The sequence below is a fragment of the Pectinophora gossypiella genome, chromosome 4, assembly GCF_024362695.1.
Source record: "Pectinophora gossypiella chromosome 4, ilPecGoss1.1, whole genome shotgun sequence".
Taxonomy (NCBI): domain Eukaryota; kingdom Metazoa; phylum Arthropoda; class Insecta; order Lepidoptera; family Gelechiidae; genus Pectinophora; species Pectinophora gossypiella.
This window is the reverse complement of record NC_065407.1, coordinates 7,703,513-7,723,829: the sequence shown is the minus strand read 5'-3', so window position 1 is coordinate 7,723,829 and position 20,317 is coordinate 7,703,513. Positions and strand designations below refer to the sequence as shown.

At 37.6% G+C, this 20,317-nt stretch overlaps 2 protein-coding genes across 5 annotated transcripts in view; one reads left to right on the top strand and one right to left on the bottom strand.

The window, feature by feature from the left end:
* LOC126366359 (ras-related and estrogen-regulated growth inhibitor) overlaps positions 1-6,908 on the top strand; it is a 29,317-nt gene extending 22,409 nt beyond the window's left edge. The window contains exon 7 of the mRNA XM_050009482.1: positions 4,012-6,908. Coding sequence (XP_049865439.1) covers positions 4,012-4,256 — 245 coding nt within the window. The 3' untranslated portion in view covers positions 4,257-6,908. The remainder of the gene's footprint in view (positions 1-4,011) is intronic.
* The window catches only part of LOC126366222 (probable glutamine--tRNA ligase), a 76,819-nt gene that overhangs the window by 53,077 nt on the left and 3,425 nt on the right, over positions 1-20,317 (bottom strand). The window contains exon 1 of one of the 4 annotated variants that reach the window (XM_050009256.1): positions 20,184-20,313. The exons of the other annotated variants lie outside the window; for them this stretch is intronic. The gene's annotated coding sequence lies outside the window, so the exon portion shown is untranslated. Of the gene's footprint in view, positions 1-20,183; positions 20,314-20,317 lie in introns of those variants that run through there. 4 annotated transcript variants of the gene reach the window in all.

Sequence of the window (20,317 nt, the reverse complement as noted above, 5' to 3'; positions counted from 1 at the left end):
TTTTCGCGGGAATTTTGAAATGAATGAAGATAAATATATGTTTATTTTCTGTTTTTAAAGCTTTTTCGTGAAAATAATATATTTTAAGAGGTATAAAATAAACTTTTGTAATTTTTAAAATTAAATACTTAATACTTAAACAGTCAAGTAGCCAATGATGTGGAAGAAATTTAATATACTTTTACAATTAACCCTAACTTTGATAGAGCTTGTACCTCAGATTCGTGACTAAACGGGAGGCGCTTGGATTAAGGATAGAATTTACATCTCAATTATGAGGCATGAAGACATTGCGTAAATTGAAAAATAATTTACTTAATTAATTTGTTATGGTAACCAAACAGAGAAAAATACATCTTCTTGACATTTACTATACTAAATAAATACAATAGGTATTTGGTGCGTTTTCCTGTTCTTATCAAAGTGGAATTTGTGAATCCGGTTTTTCAATCTGGGTCAGACAACTGAGACACATCTCTTTAAATCCTATATGGGATATCACGGGATGTATGGCTCTATCTACCCTTCAACCGAGTGAACTCATGAAAACTACACCACTATACGACCGCTTACCAAAAAACGAAAAGGAGTACTCTCGTTGTTGTCTTTCATAAGAAATGTTTTATAAGAGGTTTTTATATTGTGTTACTATCAAGCGAAATTGGACTCAAAAGAAAATCCATTTCATATTAAAAGCGATGTACGAACGTAATATAAGTAATTATCTTCTAATTCTATCATAAGAAATTTAGACTAAGATTTAATTATTTGCCTCTTTCAGTGAAAATATAACACGTGCAACTAATTAAGTCAAGTAAGCGACCGTGATTGTCTACTATATTGAACACATAACATAGCATCACGCCTGTATTTCCAAAGGGGGAGGCAGAGGTGTATAGAATATACACCCACTCCTCGCCAGCTATGTTTCAGTCCCATGTAATAGAAAGCGAGCCTATTTCCATTAACTAAGCACAAATCCTGGAAACCACGTGATATCAATTATCTGCCTACGTACCTGTATTGAAACGTAAACATTAATGTAAATGTTTACGTAAAAAGCGCGTAAGTCGTTTCCCTTAACACTGTCAAGGACAGAACGTCCACTGTTGACGGCGCGATCCCAAGTGTAACGAAATAATAGTCAATGACTGACGGTCAGTGTCCGTGAAAGTGTTAAAATCGAAATTTCCAAAAACACTACTAATTAATACAGAATGTATCTATACCTACTATCCCAAAGCCAGAACAGTTGTAAGCCCATGCAGTTGCCAATTAACAACATAACATAACATAACAAATACTTTATTGCACAAACAGGAAAAAACAAAATACAAAACAAAAGAGAAATAGAATGAGTACAATAGGCGGCCTTACACAACAACCGCAAACAACCAACACACCCCACTAACAACCAACAACATCCTACCGTATACCTATTATTTTCAGCCACTGTCGAAAGCACGGAACATTCATATTTTTAAAGCTTTATAATCGGCCCCTGGAAAGTGATTCTTCGCTAAAGCCTTTGAACCTTTCGAATTTCGGTAGGTACAGTAAAAATAAAATTTTTAACAAAAAAAAAACCGACTTCAAACGCAAAACTAAAAAGCAATAAATAAATTTACTTCGCACAAAGTAATTAGTAGGTATTTTCAATTAGTTAATTAATTTTATAAATCTGAAGCCGGTGCCAAGGAAATGCTACAACGAAGTACCGATTCTTATATTTTTCAATACTGATTGTTTTGTAATTGCTTTGATATAGGTATTAAACAATATTGTGTGTACATTGTAATTTGATATTGTAGTAGGGTTGTTGTAGCATTTACTTGGCACCGACTTCAGATTTATAAAATTAATTAACTAATTGAAAATACCTACTAATTACTTTGTGCGAAGTAAATTTATTTATTGCTTTTTAGTTTTGCGTTTGAAGTCGGTTTTTTTTTTGTTAAAAATTTTATTTTATTTTACGATTTTAAGTGATGGTTAGACTGAGCAAGGATGCAGACAGACAGATTTTCTGATTTATATTGATATATAATAATATATGATTAGTAGTGATCACAATTATTATTGATGAACATGTTTACACACACACACACACACACTCACACACGCGCACACGCACACGAGCACACGCGCACGTACACACGCACACACGCACACACACCCACACACACATACACACATGTGGTAGTCAGTGGAAGCTGCTATCATACACACTCACGCACACATATAGATACAGTAGATTTCGCGTGTCCTGTTTATTCGAAACTGTCCCTCTTCGTATGGCGGCCATCTTGTTTTTCCGCCATTTTGTTTTTTTTCACCGGCGACAGAATTTGACCAAGATTTAAATGGGTGTCGTGGAAACAAACAAAATCCAGGTGCAATAGGTTTGCCAGGCCGTAGGATGTCTCCCTGATTGGGAGCAGTTTTCAAAGATGACGTTCCGATCACAACCCTATACATCATTTTTAACCCCAAGACATTTTCTGGAAAAACAAAATTTTGTATGGCGGCCATCTTGTTTTTTCGCCATTTTGTATTTTTTTCACCGGCCATTAAATTCGACCAAGATTTAAATAGGTTTCGTGAAAGAAAAATTGGTTCAGGTGCGATAGTTTCGCCAGGCCGTAGGGTGTCACCCTGATGCGGAGCAGTTTTCGAAAATCGGGAAGTATTTCCATACTTAACATGACGATTCGATCACAACCCCGATATATATTTTATACCCCGAGACATTTTCTGAAAAAACAAAATTGTGTATGGCGGCCATCTTGTTTTTCCGCCATTTTGTTTTTTTTCACGCGCTATGGAATTTGACTAAGATTTAAATAAGTGCTCTGAAAGAAATATTGGTTCACGTGCGATAGTTTTGCCAGGCCGTAGAGTATCTCTCTGATGCGGAGCAGTTTTTGGTGACCAGAAAGTATTTCCGTACTCTACATGACGTTTTGAGTAAGCGCCCCATACATTATTTTTACCCAAACGGGCTTCTTCCAAAATCGACAAAATTTTGTATGGCGGCCATCTTTTTTTTCCGCCATTTTGTTTTTTTGCACCGGCGATTGGATTTGATCAAGATTTAAATACGTTTCGTGAAAGAAAAATTGCTCCAGGTTGTATAGTTTTGCCAGGCCATAGGGTGTCTCCCTGATGCTGACCAGTTTTCGAAGGTCGGGAAGTTTTCCCGAAGCCTAAAGAGCGATTTGATCAATATGACTTTACAAACGCACTAGTCGCTCCTACGATTTTTGAAAATTCCCCTCGATTTCTCTGGTCTTCCATCATCAGATCCTGACTTCCTTGACATGGGACCCCCTTGGGTATATCTCCTTTCAAACAAAAAAAGAATTATCAAAATCGGTTCATATACGACGAAGATATGCCCGAACAAACATAAAAAAAAAAAAAATAAAAAAAATATACGGTCGAATTGAGAACCTCCTCCTTTTTTGAAGTCGGTAAAAATAGATAGGCACGTCTGAAAAAACCATAATTAACTTCGTTTGGCATCTTTCCTTAATTAAAATAATTAAATAAAAACACATGGTATACCTACTCCCTACCAAGGTTTGCCTATCTTATATTATATATTATTTTTACTAATAAGTAATTTAATTTCTAATTAATATGAATTCTAAGGATAGGCAGGTAGGTAAGTGGTTTTCCCTGTGTCTTTGATCTTTGGAATGTCTTTCTAAACTTCTACAAACGAGAAGACCTTTCATAATTTCGAATTATTTTGAAAGATTTTTCTTTTATTAAACATTTTCGTCATTATAACTTTTTAGACTGCAAAAAGCAATTCTTTCTGTTTATTTTTTTAGGGTTCTCTTACAGTTGACGATTGTTTTTTTTATTATAAATACCGACTGATACTAGCATAGTACTTACCTACTAAAATATAAAATTAAATCTAGAAAATGAGAAATATATTTATGTAAGTGCAACCCGAAAAAAAAACGAAAGTACTAATCAAACTACCTCTATTATTTCAAGGTCGTCGCTGGACAGAGGTAGAATTAGAGGAGGAGAGCGAGACAAGTGGCGTGGTGCGAAGTGACTCGACTTCCTCATCAGGCAAGTCGGAGTGCCCCGAGGAGTTCCGCGCCCGAGCCAGCACGGACTCCCGGCTCCCCCCGCGCCCCGCCCGCGCCCGCCACCCTCTTCCCGCCAGACCAGCACCCCTGCCCGTCAGGAGGATGAGTGTCGCCATGAGAGGAAACAACGCCAGTACTTACTGACTGTATTCCACTATCCCTTTTCCAGTAGTCGTAACTTGGAGTTCTTCGCGTCGTGATAAAATACGTAGCATAATTAAATAGCCCGGAGTAACATCAGAAGAAAACTTGCATTCATTTTTGACATGGATGCAATGACAGCCCTTAGATGGGCATATGATGGACCGTATGGCGTGCGATCAGCCGATTTCATATTGCAATATTTGAACCAATGAAGTTACGGTTATATGGAATATTATTATTGTACAAATCGCATCACAATCGGTATGCGAGCCCCATGTTATGGCTAAGATAGTAAGTAAACCGACCAAAAACCCTCCGAATAAACCATTATTTAACACTTATGTATAGGTATAGCTAGGTATAATAAATTATGTGACAGTGCCATATTAAATTATCATGAAATCGATTAGACTAATAACAAAGGACACGATGAATAAATGAAATTATGTTGTCATAGCCTAGACAAACATAATATTGTAACAGAGTGAACATTTTTTTATAGAACAACTTATGTAAACGTTTGTCAAATACCTTCGTTTTATGGCTAAAGTTATCATAATGTAAGTACAATACATATTATATTAGATATATTATGTGTCTTTTGTATATCTAGGTAGATATTGTTTTACTTTGCGGAGTTTGTGGTGTTTAAATTGTCAGTGTACAACAGCAAACATGTTTATATTCCAACTATACAGAATTTTATTATCAGCTATACCTGTCACTTCCTTATTCAGCGAAAAGGAAAGAGACGGATGATTGACAGCTCTTAAATTCAAAAATGATGAGTGAATGAATTTATAAAACAGTAAACAATAGAGGTACCATGCAAACAGTTTGACGTGTGCTGTCAACTAATTCAGTCGGGTTATTGACCATTTAAATTTTTTGGAGGGTTGTTTTAGATTTGTGCCTAATTTTTATGCCTGTCAATCGACCCGCCCGTTTCCTTTTCGGCGGATAAGAAAATGGCAGGTAGAACTTAAAATAAATGTACGTGGTGTTTACAGGAATTAGCTCAAGGAAATTGAATAAGCTTCAAAGCAGGCACATTATAGTTATAGCTGTGATGATGTTTTACGTAAATAGACGGATTACAGCCTGGAGAGTATAAAAAGTTAAATAAATACGAAAATAATATGTCCCAACTTACCATAACTAAAAGAAAAAGAAATGAACTACTGTACTACTATCCTACATATATAAAATTTAAGACGTACGAACAAAGAGATCCGTATTGTTCTATGAACAAAACCGTCCCCAAGTGTTACAAAAATTACTTAAGAAATGTTAGCACTTATATTCGTATAACCTATACCTATTTGCTCATTAGAATTAAATTCCTTCACACTGTTACTTGCATTAATGTTAGCTTACCGATGTATTATTTAGCTTCCTGTGTACTTTTCAGTATTATTAAGAAATACGATAATTATAGGTAGGTAGATAGGTACCGCTTCTAGCCACAAACTTAGTTTTAATATAGTTTGACAGCTCTGCAAGTACAAAACAGAAATAATGCTAGTTTTAGAACTGCCAAATTAAGTTAAAAATAATTTGCTGTCCGCAAGAATCGACACCATTATTTACTTAATAGGTACAAATCTAGTCAAACTAAATGATCATTATAGGCCTTCTGCGTCTGTTTCAGGCGATTCATGTTGCCTATGTAAGTACATAATAGTAGGTAAGTATCAATATGAAAGCCTAAAACGGGGTATTCAAGAAGTTTCAAGTATTTATATGTATGTACATGTCCATACAGTACCAAATAGCTTTAAATGTTAAGCCACGTTAGGACTGGAAGTAGACCTTTGGATTACCCAGATGTCGATTTATGTTAAGCTTAATGCACACAGAGATGTATTGACTGCATTCCGGACTGTTTTTATTTAATAAGTATGTGTTTACAAGCGAGAGAGATAGTGTTACGTCATATGTGCATTGGGCTTTATACCTACGTCGTATTAGACTCCAGAAAAGCTGGCTGTGATTAGGATGCAACTGCCAGTAGTGAGAATGGTAAAACGCTAGCACATTTCAAATAAGAAACTTATAAAATAATAATTGAACCAACTATCCTAAGGATAATTTATTCCGTATTGTTTTCACACCCGGACTTTAGACTCTCCAAATCCTTTAAGACTTTATTTAACATTTTATAAGTCTTACCAAACAACCAACTAAGTACATATGTCTGACCACCGGTCTCTGTCGTCCAGTGGTTGAGCGTGGGTTAACAATCCGGAGGTCCCGAATTCCAATTCCGGTGGGGACATATCACTTTGTAATCCCCAGCTTGGTTACAATATTGCAAGCTGGTCACCCGATTGTCCGAAAGTAAGATGACGTGTCCATAAGTCACGTTAATCAGTCGGTCTCGGCTATTATTTACTTAAGTAAGTATGTAGTCATTACATAAGCCAGGTCATGTCAAAGACCCCAGACAACCGACACGATACAAAAAGTACAAGTGTTACCTACATTATTCTCGTTAATTAGTATTTACTTAACATAAAAGTGTAAGAGATAAGCTGAGAAGGTATTTAGCTTAGAGATATAAAACAGACGACGCTAGTTTAGTACTTAGATAATAACTATGACTTTCCTGTGAAAAGGATATTAAGGTTTTAAGTAAAATTCATTATTTATGTTCCTGTAAAATATTATTAAAAACTATTAAACTGTTTAATGTTGATTACGTCCTGTGTATTCTTAAAATATAATTGAACCTTACACGAGTTCCCGTTACGGTGTTCAATAAAGGAAAAGTGAAATTTGTATAGGAAGATTCCATGCTTAGCTTACGTAAGACTGTAGGTATACTAGTCTGCGTTCTGTTTGACCTTTTCATAAGTAGGTATTTTAAAATTGATTTATTTATCATAATTAGGGTTAAACACTTTGTTTACTGCCAAGAAAGCAGCCTCTCTGACCCCCGTGCCGTACCTAGAACGATCAGTGCCGCGATAAGCACATATGTACCACATACCAATCTCTAGATAATGAAAACGTGCCCAGAAGATAGCATAGGGGCACGTAGTATTAACTGCATAGTAACGACATGTAATTACTATGTTTCCAGGTATCTAGATTTCACAGCCGTAAATGTCGTGTCGTGTAACTACATTGGCGAGCAAGTTTCGATCATTACCGGCACTTATTACGTAGACGTTGATAACTTGGGAAATGTTACATTACGTTTTAACGAGTATTAATGTCAGCGAAGTCAAATCCGAGTTATGCCGTTAGCCGATTTGATTTGTTTAATCTCGAATTCATCGTCTCGAGCAAGATTTGAACTTTGCCCGTATGAGTCAATCTGACAACATCTCGGTTAATTTTTACAAATCTTCGGAGCTGCCGGGAGCACTAAGTAGACCTGTTTTATTCACTCGACTAAAATTTCCTTTGAGTTTCTCTTTTTAGTTACAATTTATATTTTATAACGTTTTCTTAAAGCAATTTACAATAAGCTCCAAAAGTCCAATCAGTTTATTGCAAAGTAATAAATTATCTGGTTGCACTTAAGACCTCCTTGTTACTTGTCGTTTCTGTAATAGACCAAAAACACCTACAAAAACATACATTTTATAATTATGAGAACTAATGGTTCATAATTTCGCCACTGTTTACAAATAATTCGCTAGGCTCACTTTTGCTCTTTGATTGTACCTATGTTTGAAGCAAAGTGTTTATTGGCTATACACGAATGGCGGTTGTGAGACAGCGGCGCGGCTCAAGCGGGTGCACGCGCAGGGCCCGAGCCTGCAGGGCAGATTAGTGTCACCAGGTCGCGGCTGCCAACACGCAGCTACGATGTAATGGTAAATGGTGGCTATTTATGTCACATTCGTCTAGTAACAAACAAGTGCTCACGCACTGAGAACACTGGGATTCAGTTCTAGAGTCGGCCCAGCGTTAGTCACTCGCCTTCTCGGAACATCATTTCGTGGCTGATTTCGCAAACTGACGTATCTGCAATATTTTGCTAAAAAAATGTGTCTTATTGACAATAGCAAAACGTGCAAATCAGATTCGCCAAAAAATTCAGATGCGTCAGTTAGCGACATCAGTGACGATTTAAGGATGTTGAAATTGAAACAAAGATTCGCAGCAATGGATATCCCTTTTGCAACACGAATGGAGCATTTTCTAAGTATTTAACTTATTTATGAATTTTAATATAGGAAAATATCATTGTTCATTAGTGCAATTAAGACCATAATCGTGACAAGGATGAAAGAGCAAAGTTGAATCGAATTATTTGAAAATTGGATTCACTTTTCCTTGTCTATTCTATTCTATCCTATTCTTCTGTAACACTTGTAACAGTACTAAACACAGTTTTGTGATAAAGTCCTGTAAGTCCTTAGCAAATTAGGCATATTGGGTTGTTTCCTAGGTCAAAGATAAATTATGAAATTCTGATTACGAAATAAAGACAGATCTAGTTGTCAAAACACGTTTTAATTTTTCTATTTAGCTTATTTATGAATTTTAATATAGGAAAATATAATAAGAAGTGCGTCATTTTGTCACATTTTTCTATGACGTCCCAGGTTGCTTTTCCATACAAAATCCGTAGTAATTTAGTGTTTTGACGTTTAGTAAAAAGTACCTAACTGATTTGACTAGTTGGAAACTACCCTATTGTGAATATAGTCGTGAGCTTGTTGTTACAAGTTTAAGGATTTTCTTTACAGTTATAAAGTCAAAAGGTGATTTACCTACCTACCTACAAATAATAAAAAGATAAATATAAAAATACATGCCCACTGCTGGGCATAGACCTCCCCAAGGAACTCCACGACGATCGGTCCTGCGCTGCCCGCGAAAATAGTTATGAATACTGAAAAGTTAAAGTGGCTATCGCAACCTGTTTAGTATAGATAGAGCTTAATTTTATTACAAGCAATTGTTGGTCACGTGTTAAACGTGAACAACACGTCACGTGCTACATTGGTAGGTACAGTCGCCGGCGCAGCTTATCCCCTTATCCAATATGAAATGGATAAGATGCAAACATGACTTTAGAAAAAGGATAACAATATACAAGAGCAAGATAACTGGATTTAGCTTGTATGTTACGATATTACTAGGTACTTATATTCATAAAGAAGTTAGACATATACATGCATGAAACTCACGCTAAAAGTCCCGATTGTGGTCGACAGAGCCACAAGTAATTAGAATTCCACTTGCAGCTATTTTTGAGTAAACCATAGTGGTGACAGGTTACCAGACCATCGCCTCTGTTATATATTTGACATAATCCCTCTGTCGGGTTTTTCGAATTGCTCGGCTAGATATGTATGTAGCTGAACGCCTTATGTGTTGTTTGTTCACATCCATTCCAGCATCTGTAGATGCTCCTAGAGTAGGTATTTAACAATTCATTGTTTATCTTTGACAGTGGGAAACAAGGTATAATAATAATAATAAAATGTTTTTATTAAAGGTAAAAACCCAATGATTACATTATAAATATAATTGTATAATACGAATTACTTAAAGGTACAATAGTACCTACCGTCTATAACACAAAAAAAATAAACTAACACAAAATAAATGTGGTGCGATCATTTTTTATTTGATTCCCGATGTACTTTGATCCAGTACCGTATCATCGGGCTAGTCAAGTCTCGGCTAACAACTTTAAGCATGCTATTATCAGAGCAACGCAATCTGTCCCAAAATGAAGATATACGTGCCCTAACAATAGCAAAAAAGTCGGGCATTCTCGCCTCGGCAAACATGCTGGACGCGCTACAAAAGCGAGGAAGCTTCATAAGAATGCGATATGCGTCATTATACTGCACTCTTATGGTGCTAAAGGACGCCCTCTTGTGTCTATACCATAATTGGCAGGTGTAGAAGCACTGACAAAAGGCCCTAAAGAGTGTGCCCTTCACTTCACTACTACATTTTGCGAATCGGCGCGCAAGCATGTTACACCGAACCGACAATGCCCGTCTTTCCCGCTCCATATCGAGATCATCCTTGCGGTCTCCAGTAACGATGTGACCAAGATATTTGAACTGCTGCACAAGCCGAATTGCCGATCCGTTCAAAAACACTTGGGGTATACTCTCCGGAACTTTTCCACTCCTGAAAACGAGCATCTCCGTTTTTGCCACATTGTACTTTAATCCGTGAGAGCTAGCATAACTCTCACAGACAGACAAAAGTTTTCTGAGTCCACCAATCGATGGACTGAGGAGCACCATGTCATCCGCGTAACTGAGGTTATTAAAACAAACACCGTCAATATGGCAACCGACACCAGTGCTCCTCAGTTCACCGATCAGCCCGTTCACATACGCGTTGAATAAGTCCGGAGAGGTTAACCCACCTTGACGCACACCGCATTCCAACCTGTATGCGTTGGAAGTCGTGTCGCCCCATCTCACATAGTTCGTCTGTCCTCCGTACCAGTATGCCAACAGTCGAACGATTGATTCAGGTACCCCAAAGCCGCGCAGTTTGGTCCAAAGAATTTCATAATTCACCAGGTCAAACGCGCTGCTGAGGTCCAGAAAGCAGGCATAAACTGGCGTATCACGATTAACGTAATAGTCCATTGCGTACTTTAAACTGACAATCGCCGAATCTGTTGACACACCAGGCCTGAAGCCAAACTGTGCATCCTCAATATCCAAGTTTCGTAGCAATTCGGGCCGTAGCAGCCTCTCAAACACCTTGCCCACGACAGTTCCTAGGGAGATAGGCCGATAGTTAATCGACGAACTCAAGTCTCCTGTTCTGTTCTTAACTATAGGCACGACCACTGTTCGCATAAGAGGGTCAGGTAGGTATGAGTACTTTACAAATAAATTGTAAATCACACATAACATCGACCACAGCGGCTCTCCCGCGTAAAGGACGTGCTCTATACTCAGATTGTCATGTCCAGGAGACTTGCCCCTTTTCATACCACGTATCGCCTTAACAACATCGTCAACAGTAAACTGCACCACCGATTCCTCAGAAACCGGATGAATTTTGTTCTCAGTCCGCTGCTGTGTAGGCAGTGGTTCTTTTTTAAACTGACGAACAAATAACTCGGCTATCTCCTTCGGTTGTTGCAAACCGTCCACAGCAACAGGCAGACTTTGTTTCTTTTGTAATTTCTTTGTAGCATTCCAAAATTTCGGGAAGTTTTTTTCCTCTTTATGCATTGCCAGTATATCCATCTTAATAGTCTCTTCATTCCTAATACACCATTTTACTTTATTTTTAAAATTCTTTCTACTATTCACCATCTTGTCATATATGTCACCTGTGGCCGGCTTGCCTGCCATCAACCAAACGTCATAGTGAACACGCGCAGTTGAGTGGCTTTCCTGAACATGAAGGTTCCATCCAACCAAAGGAACACGTTTTCTTTTACTAGAAGATTGCGCAATTGAACTGTTAATGGCAGCTAATTGTAGAATATTAATAATTTTACAATACATATCGTCAATTATTTTAAAATAGTCGTCGCTAGAGTCTAAATAATTATTGCTTTTAGATATCACATTTAATTCATTTGTCATATATGTATTAATTCCTAAAAATTCTCGCTTACAATATTCATAATACTTATCTATTTGACTAGCATCTCTGTATCCCCATCTTATTTTATCCCTATCGCCATGAGACGCATAGTTTCCGCTCACGACAGAGCCACGGCAGATCTCAAGTTCACAATCAATGCACAAAGGTACATGATCTGACGTATAGACACCGTATAAAACACGGACTGATTTAACAGTATCGCGGGCTGCAGTGGTTGTCACACAGTGGTCCAACCATGAGCAGGTACCATGCGCTTTACTCTCAAAGGTATGCGTATCGGATGTAATTCCCAGCACATCAATATCTACACAAGACAGTTCCTGCTCGGCACAAAAATCCAATAGCTCCTTACCAAATTGGGCACTAGGGTGGGCATTAAAATCACCTAAGATATAAACAAAGGGAACGTCATACTCCTCAATTACAGCATGAATTCTTGATAAGCAGTCCGTAAATTCTGGGAGGTTATCAGTCTTATCAGTTGGCAAGTACACACTAAATATAATAAAAGAATGTCTACCGTTTTTCACGTGTATAGCAACAATTCTATCATGTGCACAATCAACAATGGAGACGTTAGGAAACTTCGACCTCCTCCATAGTAGGGCTGTTCCGCCATATGGGCGTCCTCTTATAACTCCTTTCGAAGTATCCATCGCAGATCTGCTTACACTGCCAAAGTTAATGTCGATAGTATCAACCAGACCGAGATCATGCGGCATGAGCCACGTTTCCTGGACTGCTACCACATCCGCGACTCCACACAGATCCCTGACATGTTGCATAGAAGTCTTAATGTTCTGACAATTAAACGTAATCATTTTAATTGTGTTAATTGTACTATCCATATTTATTTGTTATTGCTTACGTTAGTAAATCGTTCCTTAAAACGTCGAAATACCAAGTCTTTAGGCCAGAATTCTGTACTTAAAAACGTATCTAGATTCTGTTTAGGTACTAAAATTTTAAACGACCTAAAGTCTAGCTCTTTTCGCTGTGGTAATAATTGTATATCCAGTGCTTCCGATCCCATTGAAAGTATGTGCTCTTTCACGTCCTCAATAGTACATGTCGTCTTCAAACGCGATAGGTAAATAGCTTCAGGCAGTTGCGCCACTTGTAACCTACTCGTACCTGTTCCTGTGCCACATTTATTATTATTGCGGAACTGTCGTTTTTTCTTATTTTCTACGAGCGTAAATCCATCACTATCAACTCTCGAGTCAGTGCGCATAGAGTTTAATTTAGCGGACATATATAAAATAGATTGTTGGAATTAAGTCCATATGTCAGAGAAGTTTTGGAGTTTATTTACCTGCAACACAATCAAACGACCACGTCTAAAGGAGAATCGTATGAACTGTAGTTTTACCTATGTAGTTATACTTTGGTATAAAGAAACAAAAGTTACGTCAGACTTTTATGGCAGTCTGCGATTCAAGGTGGATGCGACGGTGTTGGTGGTCCACTATAACAATAATCTGGATGGGTATTGCGTGAATGACAAATGTGAGAACCCGTGCATTGTGTCTCCCCCCCACACTATTCACACTCATCTCGCGATATTGCATATTGCTCGTACACTCATCGAATGTCACAGGTGCACAAAGGAAATAAACAAGGAAAATACTTGCAGACATTTAAAATCCTGCTGTTTACGACCTATGTAATATTTTTAGAAAAATATTGAATCACTGAACCCTGAATCACCCGGCAAATGGAGTCCTTCCGTTTGATGAGGATACCCAGGACGGAGGTGTATAGGATGTTTATGTTATGCCTACATGGTAAGAAGCGCTCTTATTTTTACTCCTAGCTTAGCCGAGACAAGTATCTGTTTTTGTACGGGCCAGGGGCGTTAAAAAAGCCACATCGAAGCAATTCATCTAAAAATTAAACAAAATTAAAAATTTTGAAAAAACCCACGACGGTAAAAATCTCATCGAAAAAGAATAAAATAACTCAAAACCCCCGACTTAACCCAATCATTATGTAACGAAATATTATATTAGACTTAAAAATACTGTCTAAAAAAGAGTTGATATCTCGAGACATCGGTAATAGATATACTTAAGTACCTAAACAATGAATATGGATGTTTACAGTTTTTTCTAACGTGTCTGTTTCTCGAAGATATACTTAAATGTAGCGATAATAATTTTACCATAATACATAACCGAGGAATATCCGTCGGGGGCTGCCTATAATGTGTAGGTAAGATCTCGCAAAACAATAAGTGTGATTCATCCTATCACATAATATTAAGTCCCTTATTATATATTATACAGTTGCTTTCTGTTTAAAGTTACCTCTATAACACTCATCTGAGAACATGCACCAATCACCCACGAACTCATTGCTGAAATCCGCATTGAAATCAGACAATACGTTTTAATTTTAATAATATTGCAATATAAACGTTTCACACTAATATAGCAGCGCCTCCTAGTGAGTTAATATCATAAGACTTATCTTAGACCATGCACCATTCAACTACGAACCCATTGCTGAAAACCGCATTGAAATTGGACAATTCGTTTTAATATTATTGCAATACTATTTTTCACTAATATTGTAGCACTCTCTAGTGAGTTAAAGACGTAATTTTTATTATTTGGGAACATGCAATAAGCTACCACGTACACATTGCCGAAAACAGAATTGTAATCGGACATTTCATTTTGATTATATTGCAACATTGTTTTGCACTAATATTGTGGCGCCCCCTAGTGAGTTACAGCCATGACACCAGTCTAAGAACATGAACTCATCAAACACAAGCCCGTTATTGAAAACCGCCTCAAAATCGGAACATTAGTTTAAAAGATAGGTGGTAACATTACTTTGCACAAACGCACACACAAACATCTCTCACCCTAAACGCATATACCTGCTCCGTTCCGTCGTGGGTAAAAAAGCAATGTTGCTATTTGACATTTGCTTACATTGCGCACTAACTTTTATATGCGCAAATGTCAAATTGTGATATTGCTTTTTTAGATGAATTGCTTCGATGTGCCCTTTTTAACACCCCAGAGCCACAGACATATCAGAAAATTTAGACTTAGTAAACCATTGTATTACAAACACTAGTTTAGCGCCATTATAAAATTACCTAATGCGTATTATATTTCGCGGTTTTCCCTTCACCGCTTATGGTCGCAGACTGGGTTAATTATAACCAGTGATATAATGTCGGTTACGGTACTAATAGAACAAAAACAATGCCTTCAAGTGCTCCTCCTGTCTTCGGAAACCTTAGCAGGATCCGGCGACGCGCGACGTCTGATCGATGAATATTTTATTGACACTACCTACTTACTATGAGAAGTACAGCCAGCAATCGCAATGTTTTTAAATGATTTTACAAAGCTTTCTGTACGATGTTAACAAACATAAAGTAGTTTTAGCCCAGGAAAATAAACTGTAAAGTATAAGTAACTTAGTTTTGTCATTTTGTACGTCGCGCTGGCTGAAAGTCAAAAAATGGTGATTTTGACGGTGATGTCCCCGGGTCAGGATATTCAACGGCAAAGAACTCAAAAATATGTTTGAAGTAAAAGGAAAGTTGTAATGCAAAAAAATATCTACCAATATGGACTTGGGCCATCCTACTTATATTATATAATGTATTATATAATTATATAATGTATGACATGACGAGTCGTAGATTTAAACACTTTATTTTGTGAACGTGTTGACTGTACCGTTTGTTGCAATTTAGTCCCCAGTTGTAGTGCTGACGGCTAGTAATATTGAAACAGTTGTGCCTTACAGCAGGCTCAGAAACAGACACACAATGAATGTACCAGCATTTTATGGCCACTATTTTAGTCTAAACCGTCTGAGTAAATGATTTCCAGTCATAACATCGTAAAATGGACCTTTCAAGAAACCTATGATGTGTGTGTGGGATATGCGTGTACTCCGCAAATAAATAAGCACGTTTACAACCTGACCTGTGTAAACAGCTTTTGAAGTCACAAAACACAAATACTCACGCATGCGCATCGAGGATGGATGTTTCTAAGTTGCGAAATCGCATCTACCTATCTGAAGTTTTATTACCAACAGGAATCGTGGATTGTGCCGTAGTGCAGACTAGGCTGTCGTTTCTCGAGTTAAGAACACTGGATTCGATTGAAAAATTAATTATCTTCCACATTCATTATGAGTTTGTTCGTTTAGGTGGAAATTAACCAATCAAAAATATTCAGTTGTCGCCACAAGGCATATTAGATATTAGAAAGAGCTTATTATAGAATATAACATAAATAACACTGCACTTTAATTAAAAAATATAATTTATAGGTTTTAAGAGTACAATGGAATCTAATCATTACAATAACAATAACGAGTGAAGGAAGTGTTTGCTACATTTGTCAGATCGACAGGTCAAAGGGCACCCATTTGGTGCTATTTCTATCATGTAACTGTAGTTTAATTGGACTCTGTTTATTATTAAACGTTAACACGAGCCGATATCTGGCCTTGTCACGGTCTAGATTGTAGCCATCCATCATAATGCATTTTACATTCTATTCTGTAAATAGATTATTATTGCCCCAATTCCAAACAACGAAATTAGGGCACTGGTTTGATATGAACAAATAACCCGACGCAAGGGTCCAGGTCATCTCTTAGTGGCAGCAATCGACCGAGGAGGATTGCTAAATTTTACAGTATCGCCTCGTCTCGTTGCCACGACGAGCATTGCTGCAGACCAGGAAGTGAAGGAGTGCGTCCGTTGCAAGGAGCAGGTGCTTGACGTCTAAACTCGTAACTTGAAATGGTATAAGCGGGTAATCTTTCACAGATCGTTGAAGGAATTTAAAACCGGTCTAGACCCGTCTCGCGCATATGCTCACGTTAAAGACATGGCTACTGAGCAGAGCAGCCTATCTAATAATAGCATGGATACCTTTGATAAGGTATAAATAGGTATCCCCAAACGTGTCTCGAGGCGCCAGCCAGCTGACAGCTTTCAAGCTTATCGTTTACAATTAAACAGCAGAACAGACGGCTGATAACATAACATGTTGTTTACTCACGATAGACAGGCGTGAGCAGATTTTCCTCGAGCTTTATTATTGATTTGTTGCCAGCTGATAAAGTAACTTACATCTTCAAGCATCAATTAAGCATCATAATTAAATTGGTGACTCAGCTCTTGTATAACCTATCGATCCAGTCGTAAACAAGAATTTTCATTCCCTTGTTGATATACCTAAGTATTGATATCGAGCTGCGAGCATTGAATATAAAGATATAAAACTTTTGTGCAAGGACACTTTTAAGACCTCAATACTATAAAATATTTGTATAAAATTTATCCTGTAAAGTTTGCCTGAAAGAAATAAACTGAGCAATAAAGCCGCCTATTTAGCCTTTCTGTATTTTTGTTGTAAGTATGTTTTTTTCTGTATTGCGTGTCTTTTATGCCCAATAAGTACATTAATAAAGACGTAAAATATAAAAGTAGGTAGCGCAATAAAATTTACGTCGAAGTCTTCATAGGATAACGAAGGACGAGGATCGTAATCGTTAAAAAAGCCAACAGACCTGATGATAACCTAGTGTTAACTGCTTATTACCTATATTTTACCCGCAAATGTTTGGCTAAAACAAGAGAATTATGACAAGGTAGAAAATTTGTTTGTGACATTAAAATAAAAATGGTCTGATAATTGTTCGTGATACCCACTATTCTCCTGGTCCATATACGCTTTGATTCTACTCTGTTTGTTTACGCATTACGTTGTACACAAGGAAGAGACTAGTATCTGAGATACAAGCTCGGCCTAGTTTAGATACTAGCGCACATTAGACTAAGTGTATAATGCGTGACTTGTAATTAAGACATTGTCTATCAACCCTTATAAAGTGAATAAATTATTATTATTATAACTCCGTCCGAACTCAGAAAAAAAATAAAAATCTATTGCTTATCAATTGTCCGGACTAATGATCTCCCAGACAATACAGTTATTTCCTTATTGTACAAAATACGCCACGTTCCTCTTCAGACGCAACACGACAAGCGACACAGTTAAATCGCAATTAATTCTCATTAGTACGCACAGGGCCTCATCGATCAATAAAATGACACCTTGTTTGTTAATAGCGAAGCTATATTGAGCTTTACAAATCGCAAAGAATCTGGTATTTATAGATGGAGTCAGTGACTCTAGAGTCGCCGTCTGCGAGTCGTCGGCGCGTCGCGTGGTGCTGTCAGTGAACCGGCGGGCCGGCGCGGGCGCAGCTCGGGATATTCCATCCCCCGTTTGTTTACAAAACAAACCGCCTAGTCCTCGACCTGTTTCAACCACACCCTCCGACATAGGTTAGTGACACGAGGAGGTCTTCGTACGCCGCTCATAAAGACTGTTTACAATTAATAGCATATAAAAACAAATTGATAGCGGTAGTAAACGCATAGCCCATTCACTGTTAATTACATGAGCACTTTCGCAGTAGACAATTTCGTTAACCCTACATCATATATAAGTACCAGTAAAACTTAAATAGATTCTTTAGTCTTAAAATCTTCGGAAGTTAATTACCCATAGGTAATTTTCGCTAAACTGTGGAAGGCTCAGCCGGCCCAGCGGCAACATTGTTAGCATACAACAAAGTTACTACGTATTCTTTTTGTTCAGATTTGCTTCTGGGAAAACGTTTCATATCGAGAGACAAATATAGCCCGTTGCACTCTGCTTTATTAACAAATAAAAGACAATTGGTTCCGGAAACTGCGAGATGTCCGTGAGCTTCATAAACATCCTCTTCTTACTCTAAGCTGCAGCTACAGGATGATCCTATATAGGTTTCACCGTCTTTACTGTTGTATATTATTCTTATATTTATTGTAAATATACTGTCTGACCCATCGTAATAATACAAATTACAATAAGTAAACGCCCGCTACGACGCGTAACAAGTCAACAGTTATTTGTATTTTGGGCAATTAGGTACGTAGCATTATGCATATAAATCGTAGCACCGTGCTACGACAACGTAACCGGAGTATGACGTAGGGACCTGTGATTATTTATAAGTAAGCGTTTCTATTTTTATAGCTTTGCGGAAAAACGAGTACCTATATCTGTTTGCTGACCCAATTTCTTTGCTAGAATATATAAACCTTATGTTCATATATGGAATATAGTAAAGACCTACGTGTCTTAGGTACTTATTAATATTAATTTAATAAGGTAGTGGCCCCGATTCCTGCAGACACCTCCTAATTTTAATTTAAGTTATACCTGTCATTTTCTTATCCGCCGAAAAGGAAAGGTACGGATGATTGACAGCTCTTAATTTTAGGAAGAATGAGTAAATGAATGTATAACCCGGACGAATCAAAAAGGTATCTCGCTGGTATGCAAACCGTTTGACGTGTGCTGTCAATATAATTATGTCGGGTTATTGGCCAATGTAAAATTTTTAGACGGTTGTTTTAGATTTGTGCTTAAAATTGACGCGTGTTCCATAAATTTTATGCTTGTCGATTACCCGTCCCTTTCCTTTTCAGCGGATAAGAAAATGACAGGTATAACTTAAAGTAAAATTAGGAGGTGTCTGCAGGAATCGGGGCCAGTGCCAATAAAGATTACTATTGTTCATCTGCATTCTTGAGGTAAATAATATGACAATTTGTAATAGAATTTATCCACTCCTCCTCTCAACTAAAGAATCCCTCTGACGTGCATGTGATATAATCCATGGCTGACGTCTACGCGGTTTTACAAATTGTAGACAGAAGATGACAGAGTAAACAACATTTAAGAAACTTTACAGCATCATGATGGCCAGCCGTCTGACTTATGCGTACTTAATTAAAAAACATACCTGAAAAAATGTTATTTAGAGTTTCGAACTTCAAAAGGAAAAACTAGACCCTTATAGGTGAACTTTGTTACCCGTCCGTCTGTCCATCTGTCTGTCAAATCTCATTTTCTCGGGAACGCATTGAGGCCTCAAGTTAAAATTAACATCTAAAACTTATGTCTGCGGTCCCTTGAAACTGTAAATAAATTAAGCTACATAATCTAAATATCGTAAGGTATCGTAGGATCAAGAATCATGAAATTTTGCAAGAAGGAAGGTCTTACACAGCTCAAGTAAACGAAAAATTCCGAAAATCGTAAAATTATTGTTCCATCACAAAAACATGTTTATGCGATTACAAACTTATTTCAAGTTGGTAAACTAATCGCGAGGGCAAAGTCAAAGCCTCGGAACTTGGAATTGGAGCCCTCGGTGCGAGGGTCGGACTCGCACTTGACCGGTTTGTTTTAGATTTCATAGTATTTTTTCTGTGTGCGATCAGATAAGAAGATAGATGAACATTCTTGTATATACTAGATTTCGGGCACGGTGAGGGGTTTGTTGTGGTGCGGGGTGGGGTGGCGCGGGGCGTGTCGGCACAGTGCGCGCGCGCCGCCCATCTCGCTCGTCTGGTTAAAAGCGTGTGCACAGCACGCGGGCAGACAGTG